General features: G+C 38.5%; 1 protein-coding gene across 5 annotated transcripts in view; it reads left to right on the top strand.

Annotated features, from left to right (window-relative positions):
- The window catches only part of LOC107696660 (zinc finger protein 536-like), a 199,813-nt gene extending 188,360 nt beyond the window's left edge, over positions 1-11,453 (top strand). For all 5 annotated transcript variants that reach the window (XM_016497117.1, XM_016497118.1, XM_016497116.1 and 2 more), the window contains one exon: positions 11,182-11,453. In XM_016497117.1, the coding sequence (XP_016352603.1) occupies positions 11,182-11,435 (254 nt within the window). In that variant the 3' untranslated portion in view covers positions 11,436-11,453. The remainder of the gene's footprint in view (positions 1-11,181) is intronic.
- The last annotated feature ends 8,667 nt before the right edge of the window (positions 11,454-20,120 follow it).

Below are 20,120 nucleotides of genomic sequence, written 5' to 3'. Positions count from 1 at the left end.
ATTCATGCTGTTGCCGCCACTGCCATGTTGTGGAGTCGCTGTGTGTTTCGTTGTGAAAGCTAAACTACTTTGGTTGGCCTTCCAAAAGAGGACACGACTAGAATTCAGTGGTTAAGTTGTATTTACAACACTATTCCAGAACAGTTCAACCCAAATATTCAGATGTGTGCTGCGCATTTTATGGAGAATGCGGACTGTTTCCTGAACCAGTAGCCTACACTGTGTCTGTGGCTCAAAGGCTGTTTCTATAAAGTTGGGCAGTTCCAACTTTGCAAGGGCAGTCTGGCGCTTCTGACTCACAGCCTGTAAGTACGTTTTTATATTTAAATAATTTGCCACTGATGATTGAAACGCGAGTTTTGAGCAATGTAGAGTAGCGCTTGTTGTTTGTTGTTTCTCCGATCACAAATGCAGACATGGTTTTATGTTTATGCAGTGCGATACGCAACACAACGCGTAAAAAGACAGTATAAGTCATTATAATCAGTAATTATGTCCCCACTGGATGCAACAAATGCCTCGTTTGTAATGGGTTTTATTGGTTTTGTCTCGTCCTGCTGGGAGACGGCATCACAGTATGTTAAGAGACATAACATTTCCGTCACACGCTTGAGGTATTCGGCCAATCATGCACTGGATAGCTGGCCAATCAGAGCATACCTCGCTTTTTCAGAAAGATGAGCTTTGTAAAAATCGACGCGTTTCAGAAAGGCGGGGCATAGAGAAGCAACAATAATGTACATTATATGGAAAATAATGTGTTTTTTTAACCTTAAACCGTATAAACACATTGCATTACACCAAATACACAAAATAATGTTCTTTTAGCAACATCATATGACCCCTTTAAGTTAACTTGTTGGAGTTGGAGCCCATAACGTTTGGGGGGGGCCCCATACAAATATTTTGCATATGGGCCCAGGGCTGACTTGCTACGCCACTGTTATAACAAACTGTACCCTTACATATTGTAAAAAAAAATAATAATCAGCGCATTAGTGTCACTCCATCTCGTCATGGTGTCATATTTGTGCGAGTGTGTATATGTAGCTGATGTGTTTAAGAAGGCAGCGCGGTTGGGTTGCTGTGTGCCAGCACTTGTAGCCAGGCAGATGGTGACCTGCGCTTGAACCTCTCTTCTCTCTCATTTGTTCAGCTGGCTTTCATTTGGCCAGCAAGCAGGCTGCATACTATAGCAAACGCAATTTTTAATTCAGACCACCAGATGGCGCTATAAATCAACTTATAGAGCCATTGCTGCTGATGGAGGCTTAACACTGATCTTTGAACACCAACACATGCCAGATAAAAGATTGCACTCAAGAAATGGATATTACCACAGTAAATATTGATAGAAATGATGTGATTTTAATACTCAAACCTTATATATTTTTTTGTTCTGCCATTAAGTCAGTCACAAGGTTATAGCCTGTTTATACAGTAGCATATCTTGTCATTAGAAAAAAAAAAAAAATATATATATATATCTTGTCATTAGGGCCAACTAAATGATATCTAAAAGAGAAAGGCATTGTCTGCAGAGAGATTTGCACTCTATTTCCATTTTCAATCTGCAGTCAATCTGTAATCAATCTTATCAGACGTTCTTTGACAGGCTTTTCACATTTTTACACATTTTTTGCGCACTTCTCTCTCATTTACATGCATGCAAACAACAGTCATCTGTCACTATTCTAGAGCTCTCTGTGCATCTGGATACACACCGTGTCATAATGCTCATCATCGGCGAGCACATACAGTCTCACACACATACACATGCAACTTAACAAGAGTGTGTGTGCATGCGTGTGTGTGTTTGCTCAGCTCTCAGGAAGGGTCTTATGAATCGATGATCGTGTGGTATAAGAGAGATAGATGGCTCGGAGCTCCGTCTTGTCTCCTCTAATTGTAAAATATTAGTTACATTAGAGTGTGTTGGGTGATTAATGGAACTTATTTGGAGGTGGCCCTTCCTGGCCCTCCCCCCCCTGCCAAAGCCTTCTCCACTGACTCCTCCGAACTGAGGGATGTCTCTTACGGCAGACAAATAGGTCCTGGGGACAAAATAGAAAGGAAGGGATGAGAAAAGAGGAGAAGATGGAGAAGGGAAATTCAAGAGAAAGAGATGGAAAGAGTTGTAACACAAGATCAAGATAATTTATTCGATTTTATATGTACTTCCAGGTAGCTTACATGCCAACAGTCACATATTATGTCTGCATTGAGACGCCTTCATCGATATTTCTATGTCTGCATGGGAATAGATCAGTATTGGTGTATATAAAAGCTGACTGGAAATGTTATTGATACCTGAGCAGATGAGCACTTAGGTCCAGCACTGATGCTCGGCCCTGCTCCTCAGCCATTAGAAAGCCATGGATCATGTTATAGCCAGCAGAACAACACCTGCTGACCCAGTGCTGGAGCTTCAGCCACACACACCTTCATCCTCTGGCTTGGTTCTTATCGGTGTATATCTGTCTGCTTAGTCCTGGGCTTGTGGGAAAGGGAATGTTTGGGTTGTCTTTTAATGTGGAGGCCTTGAGGAGCAGTGGTCTGATAGATCATGGTATTCTAACTATTATTCCTTAGACACAAAGTTGTAAATAAAACCTTGGAAGGCGGATGATCATTTAATCTTGTCAAGCACAATACAGTGTTATATAAACAACTGCTTGCTTTGCTTCAAATGTTAATGCATTCACTTTCATTAAATATATAGAAATTGAATCTCATTGTAAAATGTTAACAAACTATCATTACATTTGAAAGCAACAGTGTGTTCTCTCAAGCAACAATGTAAACTTTAGGGGCAAACTCTGTGTTTTCTTCTATTAATAGTTTAATTTTTGTTTGTATATTGTATTTAGTTACATTTGTTGTGACTGTACTATTTTTTTTTTACTTAATATATGAATACTATATTAATACAAAACAATAAATAAATAAATATATATATATATATATTTTATTTTATTTTATTTTTTGGGGGGGGGGACTATCATTATGATAATGCCATGATACAGTACTATGAGAATAGCAAGAATATGGTAATCACAAAATTATGGCAGAGGAAAGATAATTTCAACACTTTTGGGGGTTTTGTTCATTTATTTCTAAAAGGTTTAGCCTATGTCTTTGAAACTTTATCTCAGATATTTTTGACATTGCAGCCGTCATTACCTTTGTCAATTAAATTTATTCATTAACTTAACTGAGTCAGATGTAATTAAATCACATGTACACAAAGGCTGATTTTATATCTCATTGTTATGGTGGTACGTATGTGATGAATGTAAACAAATGAAAAAGCTCTATAACGTGAATAATTATATTTAATGTGACGTACAACACATGCTCAGACACGGCCAAATATTAAGATTGTGAAGGATGAACATTAATACACATCAGACTATATTCTGAAATGGAAGTACGTATTTTAATTAACTTTTAAAGAATGAATATATTGCGATATAGGCTATATGGTTATGGCAAATGCACGTTTTGGTTCTCTGTGTTCTTCAAGCATTAGACTTTCATTTCTACTTGCTTTGAGACAGCTGTTTTTATTTGTTTTATTTTATTTGTTTTTTATTATTACTTTTTCATATAGACATGTTCACTGCTGACTCACAAACAACACAAAAGCAAGTGTAACTTTTAAAGGGATGATGACTGTTTAAAATGATTTATTATAAACAAAATTAAACCCTACAATTACACAAGACATTTTTACATCATTCTAAACTGTTAGAAAAATACTCAAGCTGTCTTTTATTTTGGGAGGAATTAGAGGTTTCCATTTTAAAGCTTTGAAAGTTATTAACAATGCTCCATATATTGAGTGCTATTATTATCCCTGCTCTCCTGTACATATGAAAGTGCTGATTCCTTCACTCAGCCATGCCACAGTCCTTTTATTATAAGGGGCAATTCCGCTTTTTATGCAATGTGTCCACTTTCAGAGTGAAAGTAGGCAGGTACGAGATGGTCTCCTTTCTCTCTCCTTTGCACAAATACACACACGGCACACTTTCACACACTCGTAGACATTTATTATGTGTCTGTCGTGACAGCTCAGCACTAGAATGTGCAGCAATATGCTCTATAGGGAGAGAGAGAAGGAGAGAAGTGAGCAGTACTGCAGATGAGTACTCATGAACTCTTCCTCCCTTGGCCACACAGATACCCACACACAGACACACAGTCCTGCTGAGACTGCCTGACACATCGCTCTCATCACATGATGTATATACTGCCTTTTACCCATGAGCCTTTCTAACTCTTGACCAATCGCGGGGCTCCATGCAGGCCCTTGCCAGCACTTCTCATGCACTGTCAGTGAAGGAAGTGGTATATTATCCCAAAAATCCTTCCATGAAACTTTCTGCACACAGTTACTCAGACATGTCCATGTGGAAAAACAAAACGAAATATTCTGGAACACATCAAAGAATTCCATTTGTTCAGAAAAGAGAGAAATGAAGCCAAGTAAGGAAGATTGAAAAGAGATATAGTGGCAGGCAGACTGGGAAATGTATAGCCGAGAAACAGAGAGAGTATTAAGAGGTACGTCTGCTGCAGCAGTTTGTAATCTAGTTCAGTGTTTAACATGGGAGCTGCTTCCCCGGTGGAACTTTTAGAATTTGCTTTTGATACGTACAAATCCAAGTTTTTCTGTGTTGTTTTTTCCCCAGAGAGCCAGACTACAGCATCAGTTCTCCAAACTATGAACCGATTTCCATTAGAGCTGCATTTGAGCGTATACAATCTCTCTTTCAGTCTGAGAAATATTTTGACTAGACGCTCATTAACAGTCCGAACTGTTCCTTTTTTCTGTGTGGAAATCTCTTGATATTTATGTGAATGCATTTAAAGTTTATAATGATAAAACTTAACTATGGTAGATAATATAGCTGAGCATAGTGCAGGTGTAAAGCTGTTCAGCTTGATGCCTGTCTATTGTAGCAGCGTCTGAAGGTGTGATGTCGGTTTTAGTGTGGAATCTTCCTCAGCAGGGTTTTGGGAGCAGGTGGGGAGAGATAGTGCATGGCGCACTAATGTTGCGGGGGGATTTGGGTGTTTGGAAGCTCTCTTTGCTGAGTAATCTCCCAGCCTTTACAACACGCAGGTTATTACTGGCCGACAGATGGTACATCACTTTTTACTGCTCACACCTTCTGTGGCTTGCGTTCTCCCCAGACACACACTCCCTCTGTTTTTCTTTATCTTTTCCTTCTCTTCCATATAGGTGACACTCAAACACAGACACACACACAGAAGGAAAGTTTCCAGATATAAGATATAAGCAAATGGATATGCAACACTTGCTGCACAGAGCAGAAAAACCTGGCCCCAAAACATACACGTGCAAAGCATTGTGTAATCCCTACAGATACAGATTCATTATAGATATTCTCTAAAAATCACAATGGCTTAGAGTATCTTTTTTATCTTATAGGCAGGCATGGTTTTGCTTACAGAAGCACATTATGTGTTGTTCAAAAACATTTTAGGGTACAGCTATCAATATTTCCCAGGGAGAGTAAATGAGTCAGACATAGGTGATCTTTGAGCCAGTTGACTCTCCACAGTTATGCATTTAACAACTTATACCAGTCCTGGAATCTGATTGTCTCTGTCTTTAGACCCACTGTCAGTCTGTGTATACTTGTGAGGGTTTTTCCAGTGACCCTTTTTGCATGTTACATCATTATGCCAGTAGATGGCAACAGGTGACTATGAGTGAGTCATTAATTAATTGGTTGATTCCATTTGTTCAAAATGCTGATTCACTCAAGAACAAAACAAGCGACTCTCTTTATGTGGCTGTCATTGAATGATTAATTTAACCAAATCATTTGAAAATCCTGATTAATTTGAGAACAAAAACAAAACAACAAGAGACTGGTTGCCTCAGAATACACCTGCTTCCCTACAATATAGTAGGTGAAAAAAGTAGTATCTCTGAAATCACAATATTATGCAATTTTGGACGTAGCCAGTGTCTTTATGAGAGAGTCATTGAATGATTCATTTAACAGATTTATTTAAAATCCCTGATTTAATTCTTTATGAGTGAATCATTGAATCATTCATTTAACTGATATGTTCAAAAAACACTGTTTCGCTCAGGAGCACCACTATGGTGTCATTTGGAACTATTTTCGTTCCCGACCCAAAATCAAAAGTATATTTTGTCTTAAAATGTAACTCAATATTAACTGCTGTTTTTTTGATCTGTTGTGTAAAAGCAACATGATATGTATTCCTATTGTACATACCATGATGCACTCTTGCTTGTGTGATACTGACATGGAGCAGAAGTGTTTAACTGGTGAACTTGTTCATATCTGCAGTGTGAGTTGAATGGATATGAGTGTTTAAACTCTTAATCACCCGTAGAGCGGAAGTATCTCTCTCTCCTTCAGTATTCCTATCTCGCTCGTTCTCAGGTTTGAGTTACTCGCAGTGAGCATCTGAAAGTCATTAGAGGCTCTGCAGTCTGTCAGGTGCCAGCCCATACACACACACACACATGCACACAAACGTCCCAACATGCTATACATTCAGTATCCCCCTCACACAAAGCCATACACACGCAGCAACAGACATTCATGACATGCTCATGAGCTATTATCAAAGACACGCCACACATACACAGGGACACATGCTCAAGTGTGTAAACACACACACAGTAAAAGTGCTGAAGCCCTGCAGGTTCTTTCTGCTGCGTTGGGCAAGGGATTCGTGGTGATCTTTGAGCCAGTTGACTCTCCACAGTTATGCATTTAACAACTTATACCAGTCCTGGAATCTGATTGTCTCTGTCTTTAGACCCACTGTCAGTCTGTGTATACTTGTGAGGGTTTTTCCAGTGACCCTTTTTGCATGTTACATCATTATGCCAGTAGATGGCAACAGGTGACTATGAGTGAGTCATTAATTAATTGGTTGATTCCATTTGTTCAAAATGCTGATTCACTCAAGAACAAAACAAGCGACTCTCTTTATGTGGCTGTCATTGAATGATTAATTTAACCAAATCATTTGAAAATCCTGATTAATTTGAGAACAAAAACAAAACAACAAGAGACTGGTTGCCTCAGAATACACCTGCTTCCCTACAATATAGTAGGTGAAAAAAGTAGTATCTCTGAAATCACAATATTATGCAATTTTGGACGTAGCCAGTGTCTTTATGAGAGAGTCATTGAATGATTCATTTAACAGATTTATTTAAAATCCCTGATTTAATTCTTTATGAGTGAATCATTGAATCATTCATTTAACTGATATGTTCAAAAAACACTGTTTCGCTCAGGAGCACCACTATGGTGTCATTTGGAACTATTTTCGTTCCCGACCCAAAATCAAAAGTATATTTTGTCTTAAAATGTAACTCAATATTAACTGCTGTTTTTTTGATCTGTTGTGTAAAAGCAACATGATATGTATTCCTGTTGTACATACCATGATGCACTCTTGCTTGTGTGATACTGACATGGAGCAGAAGTGTTTAACTGGTGAACTTGTTCATATCTGCAGTGTGAGTTGAATGGATATGAGTGTTTAAACTCTTAATCACCCGTAGAGCGGAAGTATCTCTCTCTCCTTCAGTATTCCTATCTCGCTCGTTCTCAGGTTTGAGTTACTCGCAGTGAGCATCTGAAAGTCATTAGAGGCTCTGCAGTCTGTCAGGTGCCAGCCCATACACACACACACACATGCACACAAACGTCCCAACATGCTATACATTCAGTATCCCCCTCACACAAAGCCATACACACGCAGCAACAGACATTCATGACATGCTCATGAGCTATTATTTTTTCAAAGACATGCCGCGCATACACAGGGACACATGCTCGGGTGTGTAAACACACACACAGTAAAAGTGCTGAAGCCCTGCAGGTTCTTTTTGCTGCGTGGGGCAAGGGATTCGTCATGTGCTGATGAGCTGTTATAATAATATATGAGCAAATCACAAGCATTCTGCAAATTAATCATATTTCCTCCTCAACACCCTTCTCCCGCTCTTTCTCTGTCACACACACATACACTCTTTGTTGCTGAGCGTTGGAGAGGGTGACTTCTCACAGACAGACAGAGGTGAGAGGCAGCACTCTTTCACAGATGGTAGCTCTGGCATCAGATGGAATTTATATAAGACTGATTTTGATTACATGCCAAAGCACCTCCATGTCTGTGTGAGCGTGTGTGTGGAGGAGCTTGTGTCTGCTTGCTTACATGCCACAAGTGTACTGTTCAAACACATCTTGTTGTTTTTTACAATGTGTGTGTGTGTGTTTGAATGACGAGATAAGAAAAGGATAATGAAAAGAAGAGTGTGAGAGAGCAAGAACAGAAGGCGCCACAAGAGGGAGCATTAGACATGTCTTCAGAGAGGATGAAGATGAAACATTTACAGAGTAGATAGAATAGATGTTAAGAAAGTGTATCTAGAACAGAGAAAACAAGTGAACTGATTGAATAAATGCAATCCTTTGTTTAGTTTTGATCTGTTTTCATTTTGGAATGATGGACGGTGGGAAGGACAATGATGGAGTGATATTGGGGAATTTGCAGGAAGTGGGTGTTGTCATCGGTTCTCCCTTTTCCTCTTCTCCTTCGCCCTCTGATCTCCACATATGAGGCCTTCAGGGGTTAATTAGGCAGGCGTGATAATGGCACACTGCTGAAAATAATAGAACTCTTTCTCTCTCTATTTTGAGACAATGTTAGAAAATGATGGAAAGGGGTAAGAAAAAAAAGGGAAAAGATCAAAATCACCTGTCATTTCCATATGTTGTTTTACAAAGCTTAGTACGTATAGAGGTACAAATGTGTTCTTGCGTGGTTTTTGGCCACAAAACATTCAAAAGATTTATTGGCCATTGGTAACAAGTACACTGGAATTTTTACTCACTCAGGACTCACAGTTTCGGGAAACAGAGTGAAAAAAATGTGGAAAAGATTGACATACTGGAGAGAAGGAGAAGGGAGAAATAAAATTCTTCATACTAGTTCATGTCACTTGGCACCTCAATTGCAGTAGATGTGAATCACTGGAGAGCTTTGAAAAGAAGAACGAGAGAAAGAAAGCGAACAAGAAAGAAAAAGAAAGATGCCATCACTGACGATATATATAGTGGCTTATAATATCTATATACTGTATAAATAAATCATTTCTACCCTTATTGTCCCTGGATGTCCTGGAAGTATGAATACACATATATACTGGCTTGTACTCACATATTTCTCATTAACGTCTATTTAACGTTTAACATTATAATTAGTACATGGCTATGCTAACTATACACCATCACTTATTGACAAATTTTGCCATTTTTAGATTTTAATTAAGACTTAACCCTTTATCTCTCTTTTTTACAAATTGATTTTTTGTTAACCCTATAATATACACAGAAATATTAATGTTTATGTGTATTTTTTATAGACCTGATGGCGATAAAATGAGAAAGAGAGATGCATTTGAGGAAGATGTTTGCATGCTTTGCTATGAGCACTCAAAAACAAACATGCTGTAGGGTTCTAGCATGGCACCCACACTATGACACACTGTAATCTTTGTACATAAAATCTCCAGCTCTGCTCCTTCTTCTCTTGTCATTTAGGAACTAGCAGCCACAAGCCCAAATTGCCCCAATTAGTTTCTAAGTAATTGGGGCAACTATTATGGGAAACATTTTGAGAGGGGCTCAATGTGTACAGCCTTTTTGATATAAGAAAAATGTGCCCTGCCACAGAACACCCCTCGAAATATGATTAATTGTTGCCAATTATTTTGACCACCAAATAGGCACCCTGAAGGGGCAGTATTATCTCACTTTGAAAAGGGAAGCTGGAGGAAGCTTTCTGGATGAATACGGAGTGCTGTGACGGAGGTTACATGTCAATAGGCTTTCTTCTTTTGTGTTTCTTTCTGAGCCCTGTTAATCATTTACCTGTGGTCCTGTCATGGCCACAGTGAACATGATGCTATCCTCTCCATCCTTATTTTTGTCTATCTCTTTCTGTTTATCCTGAAAATTGATTGAAAACCGCTCCATTCTCTAGCCACTTTGACCAATCTGTGACAGCTCCCAGCTCCCTTTGCGTTTGCCTAAACATTTCCTGCTTCAGGAAAAGAGACAAGATAGGGGAACACAGACGAGAGGAGAAGAAAAGAGAAAGAAAGCTGACTTACAGTTGGTGATGCTAGTTCACTCTAAGTATAAAGTGGCATGAGAATATGCTGCCTCTCAGACTTAGCGCAATGTAAGGGAGTGTGAAATTAAAGTGCGTATGAATGAAAAGGCCGGGATTGTGCGTCGCCGGCTTGCTTATCAGACAACTGGAACATCGAAAGCTCTAAAACTTGTAGCAATCCCCTTTTGTAACGAGGCCTCAGCAGACATTGTAGTATTCGAAAGCCGCTGAGACTCCAAAGTCAAACACAAAGTGCTTATAAATCCTTATTTTTTTTGTAACACACGCATATGCAAGCAGACGACAGTACGCACACTTACTTTGAGGATGCGTACATTTTTCATGATGCGTCACGGCTACACCTTTAATGCAGCCGCTTTACATTCTCCACACCAACGCGGCTGCTATTTTAAACCGCCATGCTAATTTGATTTAGTGCTTTTCAAATTGAATTGAGAAAAATGGAGAGCAAATGTACTGTTATTAATGTTCTAAAGTAGCGCGTAGCTGAAAGTGCCTGGCTTTGCTCTAAGTGGATGGGCCCGATAAGAGAGCCAGATATGATAGGCACGTAATCTGCATTCCTCAAACAGACTTGTGTGTGGGCTATTAAGGGCCATTGTGTACAATGCACCGTTGATCAGATCCAATCTCAGTTGTACTTGCTCTAAGCTGAAAAGAGCACTTTCGAACTTCTGTAGGATACCGCACAAAGAAAAAGTCTTCATCTGAACAGCAGAGATTGTCCACGGACGGATCGAGGAAATACTTTTGATACATACTGATGAATCAGATGATTAAACGTCCATCTTGTGCTGATTGTAACTAAATACTACACACAAGTGTTATCTGGGCACTCTGATTAAAATCAGGCACATAATGTTGAATTGTTTTTGTAAAGTGTGTGGCATGTGTAACTTGCTTTATTGACATTGTACAGGATGATAATGTTGTCGGTTTCTTTCCCAGGTCATGGAGGTCAGAGGCCATTCCAGTGCCGCTACTGCCCCTACAGCGCCTCTCAGAAAGGTAACCTGAAGACCCATGTGTTGTGTGTTCACCGCATGCCCTTTGACAACAGCCAGTATCCCGACCGACGCTTCAAACGTTCCCGCATAGACTCTGATGTCTCCGGGAACTCAGAGGATGGGAATCTTTTCTCCTCTGGCCAGGTGAACACAGGAGGAGGTATTTCTGGCGATACTCCTCGCACTCTTGAGTGAAGCGGCATAAAACTCAATCCAGGGATTTCTAAGGACCTTCATGGGTTTGAAATGATAATAAACCACCTCATACAAGCATTCCCACTGAATGATTGTAAAAGAAACATGAAGATATTCAAAATAAAAAAAAATGGTATTCCTTAAGTTGGGGATCATTAACTCCCAAACTGAAACATTTCAGTCTCAGTAATATTCTGTGAAGCGCAGGATAGAGATGATGAAGTAGAGAAACCTGAACCCTTTTTGTGATGAGTCTGAAACTAAATACATGGCTCTTATTGGAGTTGCCTGAATTGAGCGTTGAAGAGACATCACTGAAGAGGAAAAAAAAATGACAACGTTAAAAAAAAGACTGTCATTAAATTCCTCAGAGTGACTTTTGTCCCAAAAATAATGCTTTTATCAGAAAAACGATCCGCGCCAACGATTTCGCGACAGTTGGAAGGGAAAGAAAGATGGAGGGGAGCTGTTGAGCGCACACTTCAAGAACATGACACCGCCAGTGGCCATTTGCCCAGCGCCACTGACGCACAGGGATGGAGTGAGCGGACGGAGGGATGTGGATGGTGAAATGGGGGGGTTGGGGCGTTTGGTGCCAGCCTGACTGGAGCTGTCATCACAGAGGAAATCAATTCAACCCCCTCCCACGCTACTTCCATTCACTCTGCCCACTCCTTCCCCATTTCGCCTGTCCTCACTCTTTCAGAACACGTCAAGAGAAACCTTAGTCGCCTGTACAGCTGGGCCGCAGAAGGGTCAGCCTCAGACCTGTCTGACGACTAGTAGCACTTCCTATCAGTCTCGTTCATTCCCCTCCTCCCTCCCTTCTTGTCTTTCTTCCATCAAAAAAAAAAACAGCCAATAACATTGTATAATAATCAGTGGATAGTATTTTTTTTCCCTTCTTGTTCATTGCTGTGTTCACAGTTTTAGGATGTAATTTGTATATCACTTAAAGTGACACAACAGAATGGCAGAGACACATTAAATGTGATTTCCATTCAGTGCTTCTTAACGAAAAGGTAATTTTTGCTGTACTTGAAGAAGGTGCTGCTTCCCTTCTAACTGGTGGACTTTTGGAAAATACTGACTGTATGTAACCAAGAGGCTGAATATGTCATTTGTTAAATATAACTTGGAAATAATATGAAGGAACCGTATAGCTCTTTTGTGGGGTTTATTGACCCACAGTGGGACTACCTTATTTATGGAGCTATTGAAAAAGTAGCACTATGAAGGCACTGTAGATATGAAGTTTATAGATAATCACTTCTCCGCTACCTGTCTGTAATCTAAACTTCAGGATGGCATTTATGGGTTTGTTTGTTTTCTGTATGTTTGTTTTTCCCCTAAAAAATTGATTTTGTGCAAATTTAATTTTTTATGTTTGAATATGCATCATCATGGCCCCATTTTGTGTGTGTTTGCTGTCCTGAATGTTCCTCTACTAAAAGAGATTAACAACACAGGCCGTTTGGATCCTATGAAATCAAGCCTCTTAAAGAACAAAATAAAGTGTATCAACTTTCATTGTACTTCCTTTTATTGAAGGCTAGCAGGGGTTAGAAGGTAAATAAGTATGGTAGGGGGTTAGAGAGGGATGGCAGAAGGGTGGATATTAATGTTTTGTGATAAACAGAAATGATCCAGACTTTAAGAAAGTCAATATCTTCCCGCTCAGCACAGGGAAGCTCAGCACTTAAACCCCAGGGCCTTACGGCTGCTCTATTCACGCCGAGAGGACTTTAGAGGACTCACAAATACCTGCCACACTCCTCACTAAGCAGTAAATAAAAACATAAACCCGTATCACAGCCCTAAGACCACAACATCTTGACAAAAAAAAAGGAAAGATAGAAAGAGGTTGAAAAAAAAGATGATAGAAGTGTTCTAGAACTGGTGCACAGAGATTTTACAAGTTCAAACAAACTGTAAGGTTCCAAGCAAGGGTTCTTTAATTCACCATAATCCAAGAAGATACTTAAGTCTTTTATTTTTGGTCTGTTATGTGTTGTTTTTGTTTTCTTCTTTTTCTTTTTATTAGGATAGTTCTCACTGCCTTAAATCAAGTTGATGGATTTAATACAACTATTTGTATAAGCTCTACTGTGGGGGGGTCAACGTTTGAAAATAAATATATACTTTGTGACTGCATTGAGCTTTAGAGGTTTCAACGCACTACTGTGTTTTCTGGTGACTGCCAGCCGTTTGCTTTTCTTGTATGTATGTAAGTGTGCACACTCCAAGTATATTACAAACAAACAAACAAACAAAAAAAGAACATTCCATTTATAGCACTTTTTCTTTGCTTTTTTCAGTAATCTGTCCTATTGGATCATGCTTGGAGCTCTTAGACAGGCAATAATTCTTTTAGTGGCACTGGACGATTTTTTTTTTTTTATTTCTTGCCATTTTTTTTGTATAGTGATTGTCAGTCCTTTAAGTTGAGGTGCTAATGTGTTCACATTACGTCCCTTACAGGAAAAATAATAATAAATAAAAATTATATATATATATATATATATTGACTCTATTGCTTCAAAATAACCTGTAACCATATCATTTTACTGGGACAGTCACTTGCATACTTTAGAGCTCTACAACATTGTGTTTCTTGGGGAAAGAAAAAAAAATCATGTCAGTTTTTTTTCTCTATATAATACTCTATAGTATGTGATCATGAACATTATACTGTCCAACATTCCTAAATGAAGAATATTTCTATATCAGAGGAGGTGCAAAGGAGGCTAGAGGATTATATTGCCACTTACGTATATGCTTTTAACAAGTAGATGACTTGTTATTGTATTTAAGGACTATTCCTAGTCATTATTTATTGTCATACATCTGTCTGACAAAAGAAGAGAAAATAAGTATTCTGATGAACTATCAAGAAGTTGTTTGTATTTCAGCAATGGCTGTTTTCTTTCTGCTGTTTAGAAGTTCTAATGTCTTTGAAGCAGTACAGTTTTATCCAGTGTTTTACGCAATAAAACCTCTACCTCTTAAAACAATGACTTTGTCTTACTCATTTGTGTCTGCCTAATTCAATTCAAAACCTTTTTTTTTTGGAAACACTGTTGTCTTGAAAGCTTTCAACATGCAAGCATATTTAACTGATTCAATTTAAGTAATCTGGCTTGAAATATGTGCATATGTTGAATGTATACACTTCTTTTAACAGTAAGAGCTTTGAGTGTTTGTTGAGTGTTTGAATGCATAAAACACACTCGCAGAAAAAAAAAACTGATCTTTGTCAAAAAGCATTTAGAAGCATTTACATTCCTTCATGGCTGCTGTTGTTGTAACATTTACAGGTAATGAAACTGAAAAATAGTCTGTTGAAGTGTGGCAACAAAGAGAGCTGTGAACAGCACTAAATTAAATCAAATGGCTTTCATAAACCGTAATGAGCACCACCTGTACCATTTAGACCAGCAAAGTCATCAACACCGGCCACATGCAAACATATGATCGTTAAAATTTAACATCGACATACAGTAAATATACAGTAAATAAACTCACACACTGTGTGTGTATGTATGCATATATTTGTCCTATTTCTCCTAGAAAACACACAAGATAACCCAGAGCTAGAAACGATGGAAAACAAGAGAAAACACAACACACAGCCCTTGAATCTAAAATGTCCCCAATGCATGCTTGTTTTACTGTTAATGGAGAAATACAGTGTGTGGCATGTTTAATAGGCTTTATTTTTATTATACAACACTGAATAATTAACTCTGAGGCAGAGTGTCACATAGATTTATCTTTTAATTAAAATTGCGTGGTTCACGCATATTTGAGTGGTAGTCCAAATAAACGCAATATCCAAATTTATGTTTTGTTTATCCTCCTGTTAATTATCGAGAGATTGTTCGCTCTATAACCCTTCATATTTTCCCTCTCCTCGCACAAAGTTGGGAGGTCTGCATCACAACTAATAAAACCTTCCAGTCATATTTTATTAATTTATAGGTCATTCTAAAAAACAAGGAGGAAAAAAGGTGAATGTTATGATTCTGGCTCTTTCACATGTACTGAAATTTCACAGAAAGTAAAGTCAAAATGTTTTTAAATCACAGTTGGATTACTGGGTTGTTGATGTCAGTCACAAGGTATACAATGTAATTTATGGAGAGTTTTCTTTTCTCTTTAAAATGTATTGATTATTGAATCATTATGTGTTTCTTTTTTCATTGTTTCTGTCTCTCATTTGAAAACATTGATTATATTGTAGTCCACTTATATTTGGTGTAACATTAGGTGTAGAAAAATGGTCACTCAGAAATTGCTAGTAAGAGTACAGAAATGGCAAGTAACACTGAATTAAATGTGATATTTTGAAGTAGACTGTTTAAAGCGGTTTGTAAACTTGCCAAATGTACTCCAGTAATCTTTATTTACAACTTAGAATTTTTTTTACAGTGTATATACAATATGCAGCATTCCTTTTATAATGACTTACTGTATCAACAGAACATTTTTCTTTTCATTTTTTTATTATTTAAATATTATAGTACAATATATACAGTGTTCAACGTTCTCATCTTAACATGACCTCATGTATCTGTATTCAACCCAGCTCTGTGAGTTTAAACAGGTGATCTGTGACATTAGTGTTAGTGTAGGAGCAGTTCTCCACTGTTGTTCAGAGATCAGCCCCTGCAGGCCCCTCCTGAGGCTGCAAGCTCTTAATTATGCCTGTTTTGTCAGGAGTTGGCAAAGGCCATCATTTGAGCCTGCGGTCACCCAATTATATTCTTTTTTACGAATTGCAGGAAAAGACGGCCATTTTCCATATCCACGCTCCCCTGTCATTATTGAAACTCCCTCAGCAGGAGAGGGTCGTGTTACTAGCCTGTTTAATTACCACTCATGTTCATTAAGGCGCCTTCGTCTTATAGGTAGACTTTCATGAGCTCGCCATAATTAGCACCAGTAGGACCAAAAAAACCCCAAAAACGATTCATTCATATGGCAGACAACGTGTAATATTCGTGCATCGGGTGTGGTTGCAAAAGATAATGTCAGAGCCCTACGCGTGAGGTGTTAATGTGACAGCCATCACATGAATCAGGTGTGGTTTTGTGTCTAATTACCGTCTTGCATTACAATTCCCATAATTGCTATGATTCGTGTTTCTGTGTGCCTTTGTACAGATGGTTTTGAGTCTAAATTCAGTGCACACATGTGTCCCTGTTTATATTTGCACATCTTTTTTAGCTCTGTGAAGATCTTTGCTTTTTCGGCAGTGAAAATATTCTCACACAGTCTCGCAGCATTTGCTTTGGTGAGCACGGTCTGAATATGCTCAGATTACACCGGCGAGAGAGACCAGAAAACATGCTCACTCGCCCCGACTGAACTAATGGGAATGAGGAGACGCTACAATTGATATAACACTCACAGGAAAAAAAGATATAAAAGGTACATCTTTGTACCATATTTACTCATGAATGGTACACATTAGTGCTTTAAAAATATGATTTAGTACCTAAAGTGTACATATTAGACAAGCTTTTGAAAGGTTACGGCCCAAATGATAGCCTTGTACTTATTTTCTGAGAGTTTAAAACACAGGCATTCTCCATATGGTTCTAAGGTGAAAATGTTTAATTGTATTTTGCATGTGTAATGGGTTTTTCAGAATATTTTATTAATATGCACAGGCATAGTTTAAGCTAAACCAAATCCAGACGTTTATTGTAACGCTCCATGTATAATGTTAAATAATTATCTGCATTTCTTGCTTTTCAGAACCCAAAAATGTCGCCCCCATGGAGCATGTCCTCTGGACCCTATAAAACGACAACATAGTTAAAGAGAACGCCACTCGCTCCCTTTCTCCAGCATTTTGTACTTAGCCGAGCAGCTGGTGTGTGAAGAGTTAACTCTGCGAGATAAAATATAGGATCTGTTTGGCCTGCAGATATCCATTAAAGGACAGAATGCTCTTTTCTATCACAGCACAGACGCCAGATGTTCTCCTCCATTTCTAATCATTGCAGATGTAATGGGGTAGAATGCTGCAGTTTGTGGCTTCACTGGCATGCAGTCTGTATACTGCACAGGGGAACAGCAGTCTGAGATTTATAATTATACACCATTAATACGCTAGCATTCCATGCTAGCGGTAAAAACAAAGCTTAATAAACAGATCCGTCGAACACTGCGTGATTTCGGGAGAGACTGTAACACAGGCGAGTGGCAAATGAAATGCATTGGCGTTAGTGGAGTGTTACGAGTGTCTTTAAAGGGGCAGTCGAGTTGTGACTGTATATAGATGTGTTTACTCCGTTCCTTTCTCCACATCGACCAGCTTGTGTGAAATTGCACAGGTGTCCATCATTAAGGCTCTGTTCGGGGTGTGCGGACGGTGCTGAAGGGCTCCAATCACTTAAAGAGTCAACAGACAATTCCACCTGTCATCTGTCTGATGGGTTATTGACCAGAAAGAGGAAGAGAAGAGGAGAGAGAGAGCAAGAATAGGTGTGAAGATCAATCATGCCCTCTCTTATCACGGTTTTGTTTTTCGTTTAGTGTTTATTGCATGTTAAATACTCATTTGTCACACAAATAAAGTCATTTTTGTTTGACACACCCATTTTGACGTGACTGTGATTTTGTGGACATAAAGAGGTAGTTGTGATTTCATACAAACTCCAGCTCATTCCCCCAGTCCTTGTGTGCTAAGTGGTCAGGAACAATCAAAATCATAATTATGGCTACAGAATGGCTCAGAGACTTGAAAAATGTGTCCAGGGTGAGCTACATTCATCTATTCATTTTTATTGAGGTCTCAGTATGAGCAGCCACCAAAATTGATTTATCTCCCGTGCTTTTAAAAGTGCAGGACCCAGACTTCTCCAAATGAGGCCCGACACTGCTAAGAATTTCAAATGTGCTTTTAATACATCCTCCTTTTATTGACGTTTTGGTGCAAATCTGTCCGTTTTATTTCTGCCATTTCGCTCGCCTCCACAGATGTTTGTTTGAGGGTGTCAGCGCGTGTGTACGTGTGCGTGTTTGGAGGCTTCGAGCTCTTATTTTCTCTATCGGGTGTCGAGAAGCCAGTAAGTGGGAGCGGTAATGGTAATAATTTTCTTTTTTCTATTTTTGGTGATTTGGGTCTGATGTCAGTGCGTTGAGGAGGGTTAGACTGATCTGAGCCCTGGGTAAGATATGTTAGATATCATGTTCTGCCCCCTCCTTGCCTGTCCGTCTCATTTTGATTAATGACCTAAACATGTGAATAACGAAGTGTAAGAAAGTGAATAATGGCATCTGTATGTTTTTTTTTTAAGCACAATTAATGAGAAACGTGTTAGGGATGATTGCTAGATAATATAAATCAAATCATTTTCAATCAATTATTTGTGTTTGTGTTTCTTTCTTTCTTTCTTTCTTTCTTTCTTTATTTAAATTTAATTTAAGATACTATCATTTTGTGTTAGACCCATGTGAATGTGTGCAAGTGCTTGACATATAATATTCTCTCTCATTCTAATATAAACAAAGAGTCTGTAGGCAGACAAGAGATGGAGAATGTGTCACCTCTAAGCAGCTGTCTGAATACAAGGCAAGTGTGACTGCATGTGTGTGTGTGTGTGTGTGTGTGTGTGTATGTATGAAGGGGTTGGTGTCATTCTTCAGAGCTGTGGATTTTGGGAATTGTGCGCAAGGCCAAAGTAGCATCACCTGACAGCACAGCCTGCTAATTGACATTTTCATTAACACTGAATTTATATACCTATTTCTGTCTGTGATAATGACCATTTCAAGGAGAAGCAGGAAGTCTGTTGACGGGCATGAGATTGGGGAGAAACTTGCATAATTACTGCAAAGTCCTTTGTTGGCCCAAGGCACACTCCAGTGTTGAACAGTTACATGGTTCTTATCATCGCAATATGGTAGTAGATAGTAAGGTGCAGAGTTATAAAATAATCTGCTTCTTTAAGTAAATTAATTTGCAGTGGGATTCTAGAAGTCTTGCTAATCAGGAGAAAACTCTCAGTAGACAGGAAGAGACTCCCATTTGCATACAGTGCAAGAAAATCTGCTATCATGATTAGCCAAGGTAATTAAAACAGATGTAACTTAAACACGTCCTTAAGTACCGCTAATTAATATGTAATTATGCACTCATTTAGACACAAGTTAACACATTTAACAGAGGCAGACATCTCCAGCTCCACTCACTGTGTTAAAAAAAAAAAAAAAAAAAAAGCTGTTCAATTGAGAGATAAAAACAAAGATTGTGTCTAATGCTGAAAGATACAGATGCTTGATTGTTTTCGCTTGAGTAATTTGTTAATGTGTGCACATCTCAGTCTCGTATATATTCATGGTTATTTTATTCTTTTCAGGTCCCTGACAAAGGTCAAAAGTGTGGCACTTCATCATTTAGAATCAAATATACAGTACATGTTTTTTATGCAGCTTTAGCGCACATAGCGGTATTATATTTTGCTGAAGGTAAAGCATTGTATTGATCAAAGTATGTATAGTTATGAAAACATTTTTTTTCTTCTTCTTAAAGATGAAGTTTCAATTATTTGTATTTTAGTGTTTGGCTCTTTATAGGTCTTCATAAAGTTAAAGGTCATTCACATATCTCAGAATCAACCAAAATAATAATAGTAGAATTTTTTTTTTTACCATTAATCAGTTTATCCAATA

This window comes from Sinocyclocheilus anshuiensis, unplaced genomic scaffold, assembly GCF_001515605.1.
Source record: "Sinocyclocheilus anshuiensis isolate Anshui unplaced genomic scaffold, SAMN03320099.WGS_v1.1 scaffold502, whole genome shotgun sequence".
NCBI lineage: Eukaryota > Metazoa > Chordata > Actinopteri > Cypriniformes > Cyprinidae > Sinocyclocheilus > Sinocyclocheilus anshuiensis.
This window is presented reverse-complemented; position numbering and strand designations above follow the sequence as displayed.